The 20,412-nt window shown below is 41.1% G+C and overlaps 2 protein-coding genes across 4 annotated transcripts in view; one reads left to right on the plus strand and one right to left on the minus strand.

Moving 5' to 3' along the window:
• Positions 1-20,412, plus strand: part of LOC135344344 (dynein beta chain, ciliary-like) — a 159,880-nt gene that overhangs the window by 83,845 nt on the left and 55,623 nt on the right. The gene's annotated exons all lie outside the window — the stretch shown is intronic.
• Positions 1-20,412, minus strand: part of LOC135344350 (ankyrin-1-like) — an 86,828-nt gene that overhangs the window by 26,587 nt on the left and 39,829 nt on the right. The window contains exons 13-16 of the mRNA XM_064541558.1: positions 17,552-17,650; positions 16,778-16,876; positions 10,190-10,288; positions 2,496-2,597 (exon numbers count right to left, since the gene is read on the minus strand). Coding sequence (XP_064397628.1) covers positions 2,496-2,597; positions 10,190-10,288; positions 16,778-16,876; positions 17,552-17,650 — 399 coding nt within the window. The remainder of the gene's footprint in view (positions 1-2,495; positions 2,598-10,189; positions 10,289-16,777; positions 16,877-17,551; positions 17,651-20,412) is intronic.

Consider the following 20,412-nt stretch of genomic DNA (forward strand, 5'->3'; position numbering starts at 1 on the left):
AAGTACATGGACTTTGGGGAACTCCCCCCTGCCAAAAGTCTCGGAAAGGCCTCACCAGCCATGTCCGGGGATGCAGAAGGACAAATTGTCCTTATCCAGGCGGCTGACTACCTGCAGTCCAGACGGCAGGTAAAGGACTTCGCCACATGGAGCCAGTGCTTTGCACTGTACTCGGCAGTCATGCTGAGCAGACACCCCAGTAGAGCCCAATCTCTCTTCCAATACTCAGCCATTGTGGCAAAACTAAGCAAAAAGTTCCGTTGGCCCTCGTGGATCATCTATGATCAGCAATTTCGTCACGAGGCAGCAGATGCAAGCAACACGAAGTGGGACAGGGTGGACAGCAGCATCCACGCCCAATGCTTTACAGGAATGTCGCTATATATATGCGAGGAGGGCTGGTGCTCGCTGTGTGCCTCCCTGGACCATGTCCGAACCACCTGCCCATTCAAACCCCCGGTCGACTATTACCGCCGACACCCATCGGAAGGCCACCAACCCCCATCGGATTACCAGTGACCCACATCCGACTACACTCGCCCGTCAGTCGACTATGCTCAGAGCAGGCGGCCGTCGCTTAGAACCAAGCCACCCTCCAAACGGGCCCGACCCCAATTCCCCTCAGAGGAGGAATGCAGAAAATGGAACCGATACAACTATATGGACTGCCCCCACGGCGACACATGTGGCTATGCCCACGTATGCTCAAACTGTCGAGAGGTCAATCATGGGGTGCTGAAATGCTCAAACCCAACAAAAGCATCTCACAAGGCACACACTTTTACATTGAAGTCATTGTAAAATCAATGCGTTTTTGCAGCCTCTGCATTCTGCAATGCATGCGCTATTATTCTAAATAAAGGAAGTTTGTGAAATATTGCTACACAATGGTTTTGTCCCAGAGAGTGTTTGTCAACTGTCAGTGAGCTAGCTGGTCTTGAAGATACCTACTACACACACAGTAAGTGCAGTAGTAGTATAGATCTAAGAGGCAGTCTAATGCTCAAGGATGATGGAACATCTTATATACATAGTAGGCATCTGCAGAATTGTGTAGAGGAGATGTTTGACCATCTTTGAGCATTAGTTTACCTCTTAGATCTACTACTACTGCACTATACTGCACTTACTGTGTATATAGTAGGTATCTTCAAGGCCAGCTAGCTCACTGATAGTTGACAAACACTCTCTGGGACAAAAACCATTGTGTAGCTCTTAGTTCAATATTTCACAAACTTCCTTTATTTAGAATAATAGCGCATGCATTGCAGAATGCAGAGGCTGCAAAAACGCATTGATTTTACAATGAAAAAGGGTGTGCCAGCTCAGCACAATTTTACTGCGGAAGCTATATACAGGAAGTAGTTAGTGGGCGTTTAAAAAGCAATCAAAATTCCAGGCTCTTAAACGAATAGGACTATTGCCACAGTCAAAGAAATGCTGATCTAGCAAACACTCTGAGCTCCGCCCTGACTCCTCCTCCATGACTAATGCCTCACAAACTGCTAAAGCCACCCATACACACAGACCTGGAGCCAGACAGTGCGCAGTGCCAGGCAGAGGTGCCAAGGTTCCCGGCCTCCAGAGGAGGAACGCCAGGGTCAATAGGGTCACGTTTAATGAAGGGTTAAACATTCTTGTTCTGGGTTCTTGACCTTTGCTGCATATAGCAGCTTAGCACTTCTGTTCCTTATTTGCCTGCTTGAAAAGCTTACTATACCTAGATCTATCTAGTGCAGCAAGCCAGTACGTCAAAATTTATACTCTAGCCACGGAAGGCTAATTTCCATATCTTGTGGTTTCAATAAAAGGTCAAAGGTTGCAATTAAATCCTGGATCTCCTCTCTCAAGCTAATTTCTCTGGGGCGCGATAGCTCAACCGATTTGTGTTGTGATTATAAAGAGGATCAAGCTATTGGTGGTGTATAAACTCAGGGGCGCGAGGGTAAACTCAGTTTACATGTAAAACATAGGCCACGTGGTGTTTTAATTAGTGACCTTTTGACCCTGGCATTCCTCCTCTGAGGCTCCCCAGGCTCGCACTAGCACTTGGACTGCGCTAGCTCTAGCTCTCTAGCTTGAGAATCTCTTATCAAGTGCCTCACTATCATCTCCTCACTATCTTTGACTTTGTAATCTAGCTACAGTTCAGCAAAGCAATCAAAACATTGATTTTAATATGGCAGCCTGCACAAATCAAAAGTAGACAAAATTATCTACATAATCTTGTAGCAAACATGTCTGGGGAAATATCAGAGGGAATTATCCTAGTTATCCCCTGGCCATATCCTAGCAACCGCATGAAAACAGGCAACGTAAACCATATGCTTGGCTTCTGAGGTTTACTGCTGATGTATATAGTGGACAATAAGTATAACATGGTTTAATCGTATGTAGAAATAAACAACGTGATGAACATTTATCAGCCTCAAAGCGATACGATATATACACAATTATTTTGAAGATCTCTTATACGTAGTATACCAATTGCTCACTTTATTCTGGCTGTTGATTTGAGTCCCCCCCACTGAAACCAGTAGTTTCACAACACTGAGATGACCTTCTTGAGCAGCTATCATGAGAGGAGTGAAACCATCCTGTGAGAAAGGAGTATACCAAGATTATCACAAACTCTATACATGCATACATTATTAGACAGTGTTCCAACGATTCACTCTATACGTACATATACATACATGCAGAGTAGGATATGAACCCACTGTGTCTGGTAGGTCAACAATCGACCATGGCATAATTAATGCTAAAAAGGATGCCAAAAGTAGGGTTATGCTAGCATAATTTTGAGCATAATAGGCACACTTATTACAATTACAAGAATAATTGGCAGGTTTTGGACAGGTCAGTACGAATCTTATAATATAGTATAAACATTTGTAGGCCTGATGGTCGTGATAGATCGAAGTACTTATGGATTCCTTTTATAGTGTTAATAGATAGAGTCATGTGGCCATTATTTATAGTTTGATGTAACTTGTGCGATGACATGGGGTCTATGTTGTGCTTTGGAGGGATAATGTGGGAATAATAGGCGATTTGAAAAGAAATTTGACAAGAATAATAGGCTGTTAACTTGAGCATAAAAGAATAGGTAATATCTCGAGCATATAGCCAAAAGTGCAAAGGCTTAAATTGCATGAGATGAAAGGAGTATACCAGGATTATCAAACAATATATAATTGGTGCTGATCACATGATCTCCAGCCAATCAGCTTATCTGAAAGCAGTCAGGTGACCATGGATTAAATAACTTAATCCACACTTAAGTGATGGTTTGTTAATGCACACTTTTTATCAAACAATCATAAATACAATACAAGCAGATTGAATCTGAATGTCATCATAATTATAATAATAATACAAGCAGATTGAATATGTATTAGTTATTGCCCAGCCAGAGTGCAACATGCCGCACTGGAGCAATATAATGCCCGAGGGCCGCAGGCCCCGAGGGCATTATGTCATCCAGTGCAATATATGGCATGTTGCACGAGGGCGCCTGCAATAACTAACTTGTTGCCCAATGACGTTAAACTCGTCTGACTGGTCATATGAATCGTAATAAAAGACATGTGTTTTGAAGGAATTTAGTGTATTCATTAGTTTTGCTGAATTCCATAGTAAATTTTTTAGGTTTTTTTCCCACTAGTAGTTGTAAAGGTAGTAGCCTATAAAAGGGACCAACTGTGGGGCATAAGTCCCAAATGGATATCTCTTAAAGAAATCTACTGCATTTACATAGCCTCCTTCGCAGCCTCTCCTTTTTCTGTTCTTTGTCACAGAAGAGAAATATTGGAGGAACAAAGAAAGAAAGAAGGAAGCAATTAAGAAAAAGGAGAGCCTGCCTTGCTAGGTCGCGTGATCCCCTACTGACGTCGACAAATTTTAACGAGCGTGGGCGAGAGAAAACCTCAATAACTGTCCTCCCACACAGTACTTGGAGCGCATTTACCAGGAACATAATCTGTTATAACAGTACAGTACAGTGCAGTAGAGTCAGCCTTCGTGAGACCTTTAGTCAGCAGAGGAAGTATGAAAGACTAGAGTAGAGTAGACTATACTGCTGTAATAATTATATCTACTAATCAAGTGGGTCTGTTCTGAACTCAGGAAAAAAAACTGAGCTAAATTTAGATATTTAGTCTCTTTAGTCTTTACTAGGTAAGCCCTCGTCTACGATGTTGATTCTGGCTTACTATCTACGATGCTAACAGCTTTTATTTAGAGTTTGCAATGCGTAGGCATGCTGTAGCTTTTTGCTCTGTCAGGCTCCGCCCAGCTAGTGATTGCCCACGTTCATTTTCACTCGTCTACCACTCGTCTACCGTCACGCGACTTAGCAAGGCAGGCTCTCCTTTTTCTTAGTCTCTTCCTTCTTTCTTTCTTTGTTCCTCTAATTAGTCCCGTATTTTATCTTATTGAACTATGACAAAGAACAGAAAAAGGAGAGGCTGCGAAGGAGGCTAGCATTTACACACAGTGCAATATAATTATGGTAGCCATGGCAGTGATGCAACATGCCATATACTGAGCACTGGATTGCTTTGATCTGCCCACTCACTGGGCAACAAGTACACAAACAAAGCTGAAAAGTATTAGAAAATTGAATGTTATTGTTTCGACTTGTTTCATGTGTAGTAACTGTACCGAATTGCTGACTTGACCATAGCATCGCTTTTTCGTCTGGAGAAATAGGCTCAGCTTGCTTCGAAGATGTACGTACCTGTACCTAAGCCAGATCGTTTCATCAAAGGTGCTTCGAATATCATAGCGTTCCAAAAGAGCAAACCAGATACTCATTGCCGTATAGTTTGCGCAAAAAGTTTCCCATCCAGTAAGCCAGAGCATATCCAGTAGTGGGATCGGGACTGTTGGTCAGCAGGAGACCCAGTCAGTCCAGATAGCTTTAGATCGTATCTCCTTCGCATCAGTTACTGGATCTACAAACCTAGCTATTACGTCTAGCTAACTAGCTAGCCACCAGCAACTGATTTAAAATGTAGCCAGATCTAGCTGCCACGAGGCTAGAGCTCACCTAGCCTCGGTCCCAGGCCCATTTTTTTTTAATAGAACGAAGTTGAAAAATACGGCCTGGTATTGATTGTATCTGGGCGTGGCAGGAACCGGAAACTAAAGCAGAGATTCTTCACATTTGTTTCCTGCTTTTTTTCTGTAATACTAAAGGTGTACGTAGAGGCATTTTACTCCCGTAAAAGTTACAGTAATGTAGCTCCGTGTCATGTTCTCAATTTATAGCTAGCTAGCTATGGCATGCAACGCGTTGTCTTGTTTGAAGCAAGATGGCCTCACTCTCATGGCAGAACAGGCCCAGGCTCTCAAGCTCCTGTTTGAGGGAAGGGATGTGTTTATCTGGTTCCCAAAGGGGTATGGCAAGTCTCTCTGCTATATCAGTTGCTACCCTTTTTAATGGACTACAAGCTAGGTAGGACCAAGGCTCCTCCTGTTGACAAAAGTGTTGTTCTTGTTATTTGTCTCTCCCCTTGTATCTCTCATCATGAGACTCATGATTGACCAGATCAGGAGTCTAAACAATAGAGGTGTTTCTGCTGCCATCCTCAGTAGCAATAAAGGAATCGACAAAGATTTGGTTGCCACTGCCAAAGAAGTGTCTTCTGGGAAGTATTTCCTGCTGTATACTGCCCCAGAGGCTGTTGTTGAAGACCACTGTCATTTTTTGTTGTACCACAAGTCAATTTGTATTAAAAAAACCACGCCCAGATCACGCCCAAATACAATCAATACCAGGCCTAGTAGGCGACCTAGCGTTCAATTGGAGACGGATCGGCCTGGGGTCGAGGCTAGAGCTCACCTAGCCAAGTCACGTGTTTTAATGCTGGTGCACTCGGATGGCCTCTCGGTTACGTAATGCACTCGGCTGCGCCTCGAGCACCACGTTAACCTCGAGGCCATCCTCGGCACGCAGATTAAAACACTTAATCTTGGCTATAGGTGTGTTCTAAATAATACTTATACGTACACACAGAGATATCCGCTAACATCTCGGTAATACAACATTTTTAATGTCAGTCTATCCACACGGTTGTTAATCTGTTCCCAAAGACAACGGCTAAATGCATACTGATTCCGTACATCATTTATTATGTATATTTGAAGTCATATTGCATGTCCCTATATAATTATAGTAACATATCCTAGTATAACCTCCCAATAAACTGTAACAGTCTGGATTAGCTTAACTTAGCTATCACTTTGTCCGTATTAATAATATGACTTAAGCATGCCAATAAGAAAATCCAATGGCTACCATTGTTCAGTCACTCCACATCTCCCTTTTAGGTGAACGTTAGTCTCTCAGGGGGACGGACCATAATTATAGTTCCCGTTTATGAACGAGTCATAATTCTCCTCGGTACTTCTAGATTTGAATCGGATTGTTCGTTCGAATTAGAATCAAATTGTTCGGATTGTTCAGTTGTCTCTTAATTGTGTTGGAGCAATTGTAGGGGCTACATTGAGTTGTGTGCGATTGCGCCATTTGGAGTCACTATCACATAGGACCGGTGGTGTCAACAGATTGTGCCACCTGTCCTTCTAATCTCTGTCTATTTGTTGTGATCCACACATCTGATCCTTTAGATATTTCTTGCTCCTTTACCCGGTGTCGGCTATCGAACTCCTTTTTTTGCTTTCCTTTAAAGGAAATGTATGCTTCGGAATTTAGGTAAATATGGCCACTTAGGGATAAGATGTTCTGTGGTCAGTACAGTCATTCTTATCTTCCTCCCCATCAACAAGGGATAGTCCACACCACGGCATTGGTGTTGCTCGATAGGACAAAATTGCTAGGTGAGGATCCTCCGATTTCTTTAGGATGCTTTTTACAGTTTAAACCATATACGCTCCACCTGGCCATTGCTCTATGGGTAGTGAGGACTACTCGTTGTGTGTTTAAACCCATACGTTTGAGCAAATTGTGTAAACTCGCGAGGAGAATTGAGGACCATTGTCTGTTTCAGGAATTCCATGTCTAGCAAATATTGCTTTTAGAACCTGAGCAGAGGTAGTTCGAGACAACTTAATACACTCGGGATAGTAGTCGACTACTACTAAATACTGCTGACCTTTCAGCTCGAATAAATCGGTTCCTACCATTTGCCATGGGTAATCTGGTAGGTGTAGGAATCAATGGTTCCCTTTTGGGTTTGCATTCCTTTGCACATTCTCGGCAATTTTCGACATATTGTTTAACTTCTGCCGTCACACAAGGCCACCATACAGAACATAGGACTCGAAGTCGACTTCTTTCAATTCCTTGATGTCATATTTTTGAGTGTTTCTTTTCTTAGCCTTAACGGCACCACAATTCGATTGTTATACAATAGTAATTGTTTGACCAATGTCAATGAAGCTTTGACTTTCCAGTAGGTTTGAGTGAACTATCGATACTGTTTCTGCTTGGCCTTCTCTGACTTTAGCACAGGTAGGATCATCTATTTGTGCTTGGGCATACTCCATCAACTTTGGTGGAGTAGCAGGAAGGGAAACCGAATTCAGATATGCTTCGACTTCCAACTCGAGATCTGTATCGTCTGTGCAGTCTGGGTTTGGTGCTGTTGAGAGGGCATCTGCTGAATATAGAAACTTTCCAGGAACGTGTTGAGCTAGATACTCATACTTGGACATCCTGAGTCGAAATCTTAAAATACGAGGGGGTAAGTCGTCTAGATGCTCCGAGTTCAGTAGAGGAATTAGGGGTTTGTGATCCGACTCCAATATAAACGGTCGTCCTAGAATGTAATTGCGGAACTTTTCACATGCCCATGTTGAGGCTAACGCTTCCTTCTCAATCTGTGCATATCTCTTCTCTGTATCTGAGAGGGACCTAGAGGCATAGGCCACTGGTTTCCACGAGTCAGGACTATCCTCGTCTGCTTGTAACAAAACGGCTCCCAATCCATAAGAAGATGCGTCTGCTGAAACTTTTGTTTTCGCTGTGGGGTTGTACAACTTCACCACTGGTTTGTTGAGCTCTTTTTTGATCTCATCAAATGATTGCTGTCACCAAATCCAAGTGATGTTGCTCCGTAACAGTTCTCTTACTGGTTGACTGAGCTGATTTACTAGACCTATGAACCGTCTTAGCTCCGTTACCGACTCGGGGTGTTTTATTTTCGTGAGAGCGGCTGTCTTATCGGGGTCTGGACGAATACCATCCTGGTCTACCACATGACCTAATAATTTCAACTTGTTTTTTCGAATTGACATTTGGTCGCATTAAGGGTCACCTTCGCCTCGATCAGTCTTTTGAATACTTCGTGTAAGCGCTCGTCATGTTGTTTTTGGTCTTTTCCCATCATACCGTCTAGTCCTTCGAGGATACGGTTCATTCTCCTTTGAAACAGCTCTGGGGCACTTGAGATTCCGAATGGTAGTTTATTAAATCGATATCTTCCAAAGGGGGTGATAAATGTTGTGAGCGAGCGGGACTCTTCTGCAAGGGGTATACTTGCCAAAATCCACTGTTGGCATCAAGCTTGTTGAATTAAGTGGCTCCAGCATGTTGACCTAGGACGTCGTCAACTGCATGTGGGGATAGGATGGGGTTCTCGTGACACAATATTGTTCAATGGCTTTGGCACGACTACCATTCCCACACACCAGTCTGTTGGGTGCTCCACTTTGGAGATTACTCCCATGGATTCTATTCGTTCCAATTCCAGTTTTACTTTCGGATGAAGGGGAATAGCCACATTTCTTGGCACATAAAGTGAGTATGGTGCGGAATTATCTCCGAGCTTGATAACATAATCTTCTCCCATCGTTCCCAAGCCTGTGAATACTTGGGGGTATGTTTCTTTCCAGTTAGTTCCTGTTGTTGAGCTGTTAATTCTGTGAACGAGCTTGAGTGCTGTTATGGTCTTGAGGCTCACCAAGTTAGTGTGTAGCCTTTTTACCACATAAATAGGGCATCTTGTTGAATTTCTCGATTGCTTCACTGTATCCGAAAATACTCCTAACTCGTTAAGGGGTTGCCTGCATGGCTGGACCATACAGTATTCGAGAAGGTTTACAAAGCCTGGGGCAACCTAAAGCCTTGTAGGTATCTTCTGAGATCGCATTGACCTTTGCACCAGTGTCCAGCTTAAACTCCACGTCTTGTTTGCAAATTGTGACGGTTACTTTCCAGTCTTCTTGTTCTCCTGATGTGTTTACTACGGTGGCCCAGAGAGTTCACAAGAGTACGATTGACCTTCACTAGTGGACAGTACGATTGACCTTCGCTAGTAGAGAGTTGACCATCGCTAGTAGGGAGTTGACCTTCGCTAGTAGAGAGTTGACATTCGCTAGTAGGGAGTTGACCTTCGCTAGTAGAGAGTTGACCTTCGCTAGTGGACAGTACGATTGACTTTCGCTAGTGGACAACCTTCGCTAGTGGAGAGTACAAGTGACCTTCGCTAGTAGGTAGTACGATAAACCTTCGCTAGTGGACAACCTTCGCTAGTGGAGAGTACAAGTGACCTTCGCTAGTAGGTAGTACGATAAACCTTCGCTAGTAGAGAGTACGATTAACCTTCGCTAGTGGAGAGTTCATTTTTTTCTAGTAAAAGCTCACCTTCTTGAGCTTGTTTGTGTGCTGCCTCTATTGTGTGCTGCCTCTATTGTGTGCTGCCTCTACATGTTCTAATACAGTCATTCCTACAGGCTACATGTTCTACTCTGGACTTCAATCTGGCAAAAGAAAAATAGTCCACTCAACATTGAACTCGATTTTCAGCGCTAATATTTGTTGTGAGGTTAGAACTTCTTCAGCTTCTTCTCCCATGCAGTACAATAGCATGTCCACCTGTCGTGTCTCTGCTTCCTCGGCTAGGCCTGCAGCACTTTGATACCTTCTTAGCCATTCGTCTGGCTTGGAAAAATTGAATGCTCCCGGTGGTGGTACAGTTGAGTTGGCCATATTAGTCTTGGATCATTATAGGAATCCCACTTCTGACACCATGTAAGAGTCCGGATTAGTTTAACTTAGCTTGTCCGTATTAATAATATGACTCAACTGACAATACAAGACAGAGCACGCCAATAAGAACATCCATATAAACATTACTCATAATTATTATTCATAGATGGCTAAATATAGACCATTGTTCAGTCATTCCACATAAACAACACCTCCGAATAACGGACTTACTTGATGTTGTACATTAACATCTGCTCCACTATCAATGAGTTGCTGCACCATCTTGAGATGTCCTTTACGACTAGCCCAGTAGAGAGCAGTAGTACCTTCCTGTTAATCAGTGCAGTGTATTAGTTATAGTTGGCAATTATACGGAGAGAGGGACAGAGTGAACGATACACAATTAACATAATTATGGCAAAAGCAGGAGGTATACGATTACATTGCAAATAAAATAAAAGCCTACGTATAACCATGGAGGTCAATTGCTCTTGAGGATAATATAATAATAATTATAGCATTTACTCACAATAATTTATACCGGGTCTGTATCATAGTAACTGGGTGTGGTTTAACTACCATAAACTCTGCATTCCTCATAAACTCCCTTGCCTTGAGGGCGTACTGATTTTTTTTATACTACAGCCAAAAAGAAACTAGACACTTGTTGGTAAGGACATGACAGATAGGTGGGGCTCGCTAAACACCAGGAAGGCTGGAAAATGGGTGGTGCTCACTGACATGGACAAGTTGGTACGTAGCTTAGCACTGGCTACAAGCTACACGAACAAGTCCTTTTCAATAGTTTTTGAGACCAGTTCTATCGAAAGTGAGGCTTATGTATAGCAACGTATTTTTTTTATTCCAGTAGATATAATTATAACACTTCTAGTCACTGCATTCAAATTTATGGCAACGTAAACTATCCTGGGTAGATGTATACGTGTCCAAGCTGCATACAGTAACATAATGCTACTATATACCTATTGCTAATACACACAGGTATCTATAATCATAACGTTCTTACGGTAGTTTTGCTGCATGCTAATCTGTTAATCACAGAGAGTGGGAAATAATCGATCATGACTAATCTTAAAAAGGATGCCAAAAGTGCCGAGTCTAAAATTAATGGCTGCCACATCAGATGTAATGATCTGAAATTCCTAATTCACATGCACAATAAAACGGTTCCTACGTACATGTACAACAAAACTATACTATTGTGATGAATACTTTACTCAAAGCGCTGTGGGTGCTGATGCCACACGGTGGTGGAGCCAAAGCTTTACGGCATGAAGCTACTACCTACACAAGGTGCAACTTTTGGGTTTAGAGACTACAAATATTTTATATGCATGCATGCATGCATGGCGCTAAAATTATGGGTGAAATGTCCTTATTTCAAAGAAGTTATGGTATAGCTTAACAACATGCAGTTACGGAATGGTGTCAAATGATCGACCTTCTCAGGTACTGGGACCAGCAATTATTGCTGAATCAGCTAAAACGCAGCCACGTCCATGATTTTTAATATGTAAAAAATCAGTCTAGCTACTTATCTTTTTTAGTTCTAAACGCGGTGGTCTAAACCTTCCTTTCAGCTCTAAATTGTTAGTGTAGTAGGTAGTTCCTGCAGACATTTTCGTCGGGAGGGAGCATTTTACTCTAAGTTATTAGCTTTTACATGTAAAATTAACAGCTAGAAAACTAGGTTTTTTGCAAAATCTCACCTTTGGCTGAATGAACAGCTCCCTCCCGATTGAAATGTCTGCATTGAAATGTCTGCATGAACCCTTGAACTACCTACTTCACTAACAATTTAGAGCTGAAAGGAAGGTTTAGACCACCGCGTTTAGAACTAAAAAAGATAAGTAGCTAAACTTATTTTTTACACACAAAACATATTAAAAATCGTGGGCGTGGCTGCGTTTTAGCTGATTCAGCAATAATTTCCATTCATTTCTGGTCCCAGTCTTTAACCTACCTGAGTTGATTGCTAAAAAGAATTCATTCCATTCACATGCATATAATAATTATTATGAATAATAATTATTATAAATTATATAGAGATAACACATTATTTTGAAAAATATGCTTACATTTTTACTTCATTTTGGGGCAACTGTCAAAGTCTATTGTACCGTACAGCGGGCCGGTGCAAATTCCTTGCTAGGGTTAGTTAGGGTACTTTCTCATTAACTACATAAAATGCAACCAGAAAACATGTGCAAATTAATAATCTAATTCGGAGGGCACAATCTCCCACTGGAAGAGGAACGGCTTCGTTACCAACATGGGATTTACCCCACCCACACAAGATAACCGAAGAACTGTCAACCCTCTAGCTTAAGAAAGAGGTATATACCCCCATGCATATAGCAGAACAAAACGGGGAGAGGAGGAAAAGCCAGAACACGCAACAGCTTTAACAGAGATTCATTTGCCCCACATAAAAACCAAGACTATACACATGGCCAAAGTCAATCATTGCCCATGCCCAAAACATTTGACCTTGACCTAGGTTAATTGGGCTGAATAGAGCGACTCCAATTCGTGTCCCTACCCTGTTTCTTTGCTTGCACTCATTATCATAATAAGTTAACTAAACAGCGGTGATATTAATTGTCATTAGTGGCAAGTGATGACCGTTCCTCCTGGGGCAGTATTTAGTTGTGTTCCCTGTGATGAGTCTACAGGTTGGGCTTAGCGGGGGATCTACTGACCACTTTCCTCAAGCTAACATGATATATATATACCGTAAGACCTCGATTTAAAGCGACACTTTTTAATAATTACGAAGCCAGAGGTCGCTTCTTTTGGAGGTTGACAAATTATATTGAAGTCCTGGTGTCGCATATTTAGAGGGTCGCATCTAATTGGAGGTAACTTTACAGAGTCTACTTGCCTCGATTTCAGCCGCTTAAAAACACTGATTTTCCAGTGGGCTACAATCGAGGCTAGGGAGTGGCTACATTTACCAATGTAGAACGCGACATTAAAAAATAATTGTCAACGCAGCTGTCGCTACTTTTAGAGGTCAGAAAATTGCTGAAGCTCCTGGGTGTCGCATATTTGGAGGGTTGCCTTAAATCGATACCTAAGATATTAGGATGAGAGTGATTTCAGAAACTAAAAGCTTGCGATCGGTTAACTCGACAAGCCTTATGCCTAGCCCAAGTACTAAGCCTATATTAAGCCTATATTAAGCCTATATTAACATTATATATGTAGGTATATCCGTAGTGTTCCTGGGTTAGTAACAATTTTGATGGTGTGTTATTTGAGTTGGTTTGAAAACCCTTGGGGTTAGGGTACTCGCGTCCTAGCCCAGAGCGGCTAGTCGTGGGTTCAGTCCATTTATGCCTTGGTGAGCATGTGCAGATACCAGTGAGATATAAGGTAGTGTGTATGTGTGTGTGTCTGTCTGTGTAGACTGCTACCGTATTACTAGAATGTTTTGCAATGCATCAAACATAATTATGCGAACTTTGCGAGGGTTGATCAATTCGCAACAATAAAATTGAAAAACCTAAATTATTACTAGTAAATACACACGATCCTTGCCAGAACGCAATAGTTAGATCGAAAGCATTCTCCGCTGATTTGGCTCATTCGCAAAGGTTTTTCACCAGCAAAATATTCTAGTAATACCAAGGGCGTATGAAGAAAAGAGGGCATGCAACTCGCAATGTATACCGTGTAGTCGTCAAATTACTGATGAATCAGCAGGATATACTATATTTAGCCAACCGCCCACACATAAATAGGCGTGATAGTGGGTGTGAACACTGTTATACTAGCCAACCGCCCACTCATAAATAGGCATGATAGTGGGTGTGAACACTGTTATACTAGAAATTTAATAGAAAAGCCTAGAATTGATCAATGGCTCTAGCATTGGTCCTTCTCTTCCGCTTGTTGACCTTTGTGGCTAACTCTACCCAACAGTATACAGTGCTAGATAGCTAGCTGGCTTGGTCACTATTATGGAGAAGTGCACGTGCAATAGTTTCTTGTCTATTTTTAGTGCACACGCCACTCCCAATTGTAATTTGATAGATTGTAGTTGCATACGCCTTTGGTAATACGGTATATTTGCTATGATCAAAGAAGTGCAAGTAAGAGCTTCTATATACAGGCTTCTAGTCAGGTTTTGTTTTCTTGGATTTACAAAATAATGGTTCGTTCTCCAGGAATGGCTAGTTTTGCTTACTTTGCAGCCTCTTCGGACTTGAGTGTAGAAAAATCTGTTGATACAGATTTTGCTATTCTATATGTATATATATATATAGTAGTTAACTCTAAACACTAGAGCGCTAGCTGTTGGTGGCTGAATAAGTGAGGAATGAGCTGCAAAGCTTGTAAAACTGTATGCGCCTAGGCTAATGACATTCAACAATGGCTGCATGCGCTCATATATATGCAGCCATTGAATGTCATTAGCTTAGGCTGAGTGTGCCTACTGGAATATAATTGTGTATCCTGCACACAACTATATACCATACTTCTTGATGCTAAAGTAAAACTGAAGTATCGATAATACTGCAAACTGGATTATTAGTGCATGAGCTCATGGGGTCAATTTTTTGCCATGATAATGTCGTTTATGAATAAATAATATTTACCAAAAGTGGACATTGTTCCCTATTATTCCCAATTAGTTACTATTACAGTAGAAACAGTGCATGCGCTCATGGGGTGAATAGCAGACCTATAATGCACTCCCAGTAATCAAATGTCTCTGTGACAAGGGATGACTCGTAAGCTAGCTAGAAAGTGAGCAAGGCTAGGCAAGCAAGCAACCCTAAATAGATCTCTATTATACTGTTACGTTACAGTTCATTTATATACTTACAACATTTTAGAATTGATCAGGAGCTGGAAAAAAGGGTTTGCCTTTCCTTTTAAATAGTTTTTGAGACTGTGATACTGTTAGCGTTCTATCCAAGGTGCATGAGGCTTAGGTAGCAACGTATTTTTTATTCCAGTGGGTATAATTATAACACTTCTAGTCACTGCATTCAAATTTATGGCAATATAAACCATGCATATCCTTAGCCTCTGAGGTTTACTGCCATAAACTCTGATGTAGTGGACAATAAGTATAACTTTATGTAGAAATACAACGTGATGACAATTTATCAGCCCTCCATGCACTTAAGGCATGGGCCTTGTACTGATAGCATTAATTTTATTCATTACCCAAGATTATGTAGATTATGTAGTGTTAATGAGATTCATAATCTTTATCAGTGCATGTGACGTCATGAGTCAATGTGTTTGCCTAGCTAGCTGCTGGTACTATTATACAATATCTTTAGCAACAAAAGCGGCTGGGTTAAGCAAGGTAAGAGTAGCTGTTTAGGCCCTCAAAAGATAGAGTATGTTGTCATGATTATGTTTCCCAAGTGGGGAGTAAATATGTGCAAAATTGTCTTAGCTATACTGGCTTCTTTAGCTCTGGCAGCCACCCTAGAGGTAGGCTATGTTGTGTATCTCAAGAATACAGTAACTGCTACTCTCCCCATTTATGATACTAGTACCTAGCAATGAGTTGTTAATCTAGCCTTGTTTTTGAAGCTTGATCTTAGCATCTTCATAGCCGCTTTTTGCAGTTTTCTTACTACAAGTGGCATGACGTCATCACCATTTATGGGGCTAATTAGCATAATTGAATTAAGCTAATTAGTTTTTTTGGAAAAAGAAAACATTGAACTTTATGTTGAATCATCTTGATGTAGCATAAATAGTATGTTGCAAAAAATACAGCAGTGTAAACATTGTGTTAAATTTTGGTATTTAGACTTTGACCCGGGCCTTAACCCTTTAACCGTCACGGGCCACGATCGTGGCCCGCAATAGTGACTTTTTTTGCGAAATTCTAATTCTGGGATACTTAGGAAGTAGCTCGAACTACGCACATCCTTGTATAGAGGAAGAGCTGTAGAATCACGTGCAATTTAGTCTAGAATTTTCCAAGCCACGTTGCTATGTTAAAATTTCATTAGCATCTTACCGCACTAAGTTTATAGCTATGGCTAGGTTGTTTACTTGTGCCGATGTGCTTGAACAGCTTGAGGACAGCAATGGCGATGTCTCCTCTGGTGATGACAGTGCCTATGAAGGAGAGGGGATAGTAGGATACCTCCCAAAGGCTACCAGCTTTATGCCAGACGCTGATGAACTGTCTGGGACTGAGGACATGCATGACATGGACCTAGACGCTAGAGCTATGGACCAGGACGGTGAAAGACCAGGAGAGGGCTCACTGTGTGACTCTGGCAAGTAGTATAGTATAGCTAGAATATCAGTAGTAAGTATAGTACAGCTAAAATAGAATTAGCAGTATTAATGAACAGTCTTTATGTGAGCTTGTATATTTCATAGATCGTTCACCGATATAGTAATACATGTACGTATTGTACTTTAAATTGATATATCTTAGCACTGTTACATTCATATGATGTGAAAATCAAGCTTAGTCAAACCTTTATACCATATGATAGGCTGATCCATAAAAAAAAAATTTTGGATTTTATCTCACCGCTGGCCGAGCATTTAAAATGATAAAAACGGGTGAGCGTAATAACCGTGGTTGTTATGGCAACACATGTTGCACCATTTTATTCCTTGTTGTATGGGCATTCTATTGGTATATCGTTGCTAGGCATTTTATTGCTCTGGAAACCCAATAGAGAATTTACAAAAAATAAGAATCCGACGGTTAAAGGGTTAAGTGAGCAGAGCCTCAAAGTGATACGACATATATACACAATTATTTTGAAGCTCTTATACATATACAGTACACCAATTGCTCACTTTACTCCGGCTGTTGATTTGAGCCCCCACTGAAACTAGTAGTTCCACAACACCAAGATGACCTTCTTGAGTAGCTATCATGAGAGGAGTGAAACCTCTCTGTGAGAAAAGAGTACCATAATATTATAGCTGGTAATTTTCGTGGGGTAAAATATTCGTTATTTTCGTGGGCAAGCTGACCTACACGAAATTATTCCCCACAAAAACGTAGGCGTGGCCTACCATAACGCATGCAATGCAGTGCAAGTAATGAAGGAAACGAAATTTATACTCCACGAAAATCACCCTTTTCCAGATAAGCGAATTTTTTACCCCACGAAAATTACCAAGATTATCACATGCAAACTCTGTACGTACAGTGCTCCAACGATTCACTCTATACGTACATACATACATACATATAGAGTAGGATATGAACCCACAGGTCTACGATCGACCATGGCATGATCAATGCTGCCAAAAGTGCAAAGTCTAAATTAATGACTTTGGCATCAGATGAAAGGAGTATACCAGGATTATCAAACAATGACAAACTCTATATAATTATACGTACATACAGAGATATCCGCTAACATCTCAGTAATATAAACTTTTTAACGTCAATCTATCATGGTTGTTATCTGTTCCCAAAGACCAAAGACCATGGCTACATGCATACTGATTCCGTACATCATTTATTTGAAGTCATATTGCATGTCCCTATATATAGTAACATATCCTAATATGGTATAACCTCCCAATAAATTAAACAACACCTCCGAATAATGGACTTACTTGATTTTGTACATTAACATCTGCTCCACTGTCAATGAGTTGCTGCACTATCTTGAGATGTCCTTTACGACTAGCCCAGTAGAGAGCAGTAGTACCTTCCTGTTAACCAGTGCAGTGAATTAGCAATTATACGGAGAGAGGGACAGAGTGAACGATACATAATTAACATAAAATCGGAAAAACATTACTAAGTGGAAGTATCCGAATTACATTGCAAATAAAATGAAAGCACCACAGGTGCTGATGCCTCGGTAGAGATGCCAAAGCTACATAACATGAACTAATAGCTTTTGAACATTTTTGCTTTTGCTGCATGCAAACTCAAAGAGTGGGTAATGATTGACCATGATTGTTGTTAAAAACGATCGATGCCAAAAGTTCAAGTCTAAAATTAATGGCTGCCATCAACAGAGCCTTGCAGCTCTCTTCCTCACTCTTGCAGCTACCAATAGCTAGCGTTCTAGTGCAGAGCTAACTACTAAGTAGAGTAGTAACACTCAATAAACAAGTTTGGCTACGTGCTCTTCTGAAAAGGCTGCAATGGCATTCCAAGTAAGCAAAACTAGGCATAACTTGAGAACGAAGCATTATTTTGCAAATCCACAAATTAAAATCCAAGTAAACATGACTAGAAGCCTATAGAAACTCTTACTTGCACTTGATTCATCCTTGAGCAGCTGTAGCAGTCTACACAGACAGACAGACAGACACACAAACACACTACCATATACCTCGCTTGCGCATGCGCACCGAGGCATAATAAAAGCCTATACACTGTACATATAACCACGGAGGTCAATTGCTCTTGAGGATAATATAATTATAATTATAGCTAAAATGACATTTACTCACAATAATTTATACCGGGTCTGTATCATAGCAACTGGGTGTGGTTTAACTACCATAAACTCTGCTTTCCTCATGACCATACTGATTTTTTTTTATAGTTATAACACGGGTGTTGATGTGTACAAGGTGTTAATTACTTAATATTATGCAATATTTACTAGGTTCATAGTTTAATGAGTTTTGTGCCCCTATATCCTTGGTCGTGTCAAAGCTGCATACAGTAACATAAAGCTATTGCTAATACACACAGGTATCTATAATCATAACGTTCTTACGGTAGTTTTGCTGCATGCTAACCTGTTAATCACAGAGAGTGGGAAATAATTGACCATGCATGACTACTCTTAAAAAGGATGCCAAAAGTTCCGAGTCTAAAATCAACGGCTGATGTAATGATCCGAAATTCCTAATTCACATGCACAATAAAACGGTTCCTACGTGCATGTACAACAAAACTATACTATTGTGATGAATACTTTACTCAAAGCACTGTGGGTGCTGATGCCACACGGTGGTGGAGCCAAAGTTTTACGGCATGAGGCTACTACCTACACAAGGCGCAACTTTTGACTAAAATGATTTTATATTCATGCATGTTGCTACAATTATGGGTGAAATCATAGATAAAAGAGATAGATAGGAGACATTTAGCGTCTCGAAAACTATCCCCGTTTCGTTCCGGGGTTTAATAGAGGCCGCCTATACTGTACATGGAAAAAAATTGCCAAAGACACACAGATGATTGTTTTACTGCTGCTGACCTTTCACTTCTGCTTGATACTTGAGGCTACATGCACTACTTAGTTAGGTTGTCCTAGCTATAATATAGGTGTTATTGGTACAGAAACATCCTAAAATAGTGAAATCAATGTTTCTGTACCTCCAGCTACTTCCTTGCAGTCAAAAAATTTTTAAATGACATCTAGTATAAAGGGACATCAAACAGAAGTTGTGTGGGGGCTCGGAAAAGACTGAATTTTCCAAAACAGCCTTAGAAGTAGTTTTCCCGGGGATATAGGGAGCGAAACACGGCTGTATCTTAGCTCAGTGTATGCATTTTATATGCAGCTTATGAGAGCACGTGATCCGTTTCCAATCTCTTTTACCTATACTGAATTATGGTGAAATGTCCAGGAGGCGCCTTATTTCAAAGAAGTTATGGTAGCTTAACAACATGCAGTTAATTAATGGTGTGAAATGATCGACCTTGATTGTTGCTAAAAAGAATTCATTCCATTAAACACATGCATATAATACTAGGGGCATGCAAAGCATGATTGGGGCGAGCGTGCGCAAATTGTGCATCTGCATGGGTTATACGATTTCTATGCTAGCCATTACAGCAAAATAACTGGGTGCACAGCCTAACAGGAAGTCTGGAAGATGAAGGTTACCACAACAACTCCTTCTGGACTCAAGTACAAGAAAGCGATTGAGTCTGTAGTGTGTTAGTATAATTGCAACGTGGCCCATGCAGTTGCATGCCTGCTTTACAATAGTGACAGCCAGCCCAGGAACATCAGCATAGGATGATAGATTCCAGTTCACTGTTAAATAAGGCAGCCCTTCTTGAACTGCTCTAACCCCGAAGTTGCATCCATGCAATCAGAGTGAAAAGTATCTGAGTGAAAGTTATCAATCATAATTATGGCGCAACATTTTACACAGCATGGGGAAAGATGTGTCTGTAAAACCTATGAGGAGAAGGTTAGGACTGGAAGGAGATATTATCACATTAGCTGGACTCCGGTTTATACAAGGCTATTAGTAACTGTGAATGAACAATTCTTGGCAAGTAAAAGCTGCTCTGACCTGTTAATGTTGTAAAAAGGTGCCGAGCTGCCATAGTGTCTGGTCTCTGTGTTGTTGTGCTGTTGAGCTAGCAGGTTTATTATCACAAAACACAAGACTTGTAAGTGAAACATGGCAAGTAAGCTGCTGTGACCTCCTGCAGTCGTGCCTGTGTGATCTCAGGCTCAGAAGGTCAGTTGCTCTGACCTGCTGTAGGCGTG

The sequence above is a fragment of the Halichondria panicea genome, chromosome 11, assembly GCF_963675165.1.
Source record: "Halichondria panicea chromosome 11, odHalPani1.1, whole genome shotgun sequence".
Taxonomy (NCBI): Eukaryota; Metazoa; Porifera; class Demospongiae; order Suberitida; family Halichondriidae; genus Halichondria; species Halichondria panicea.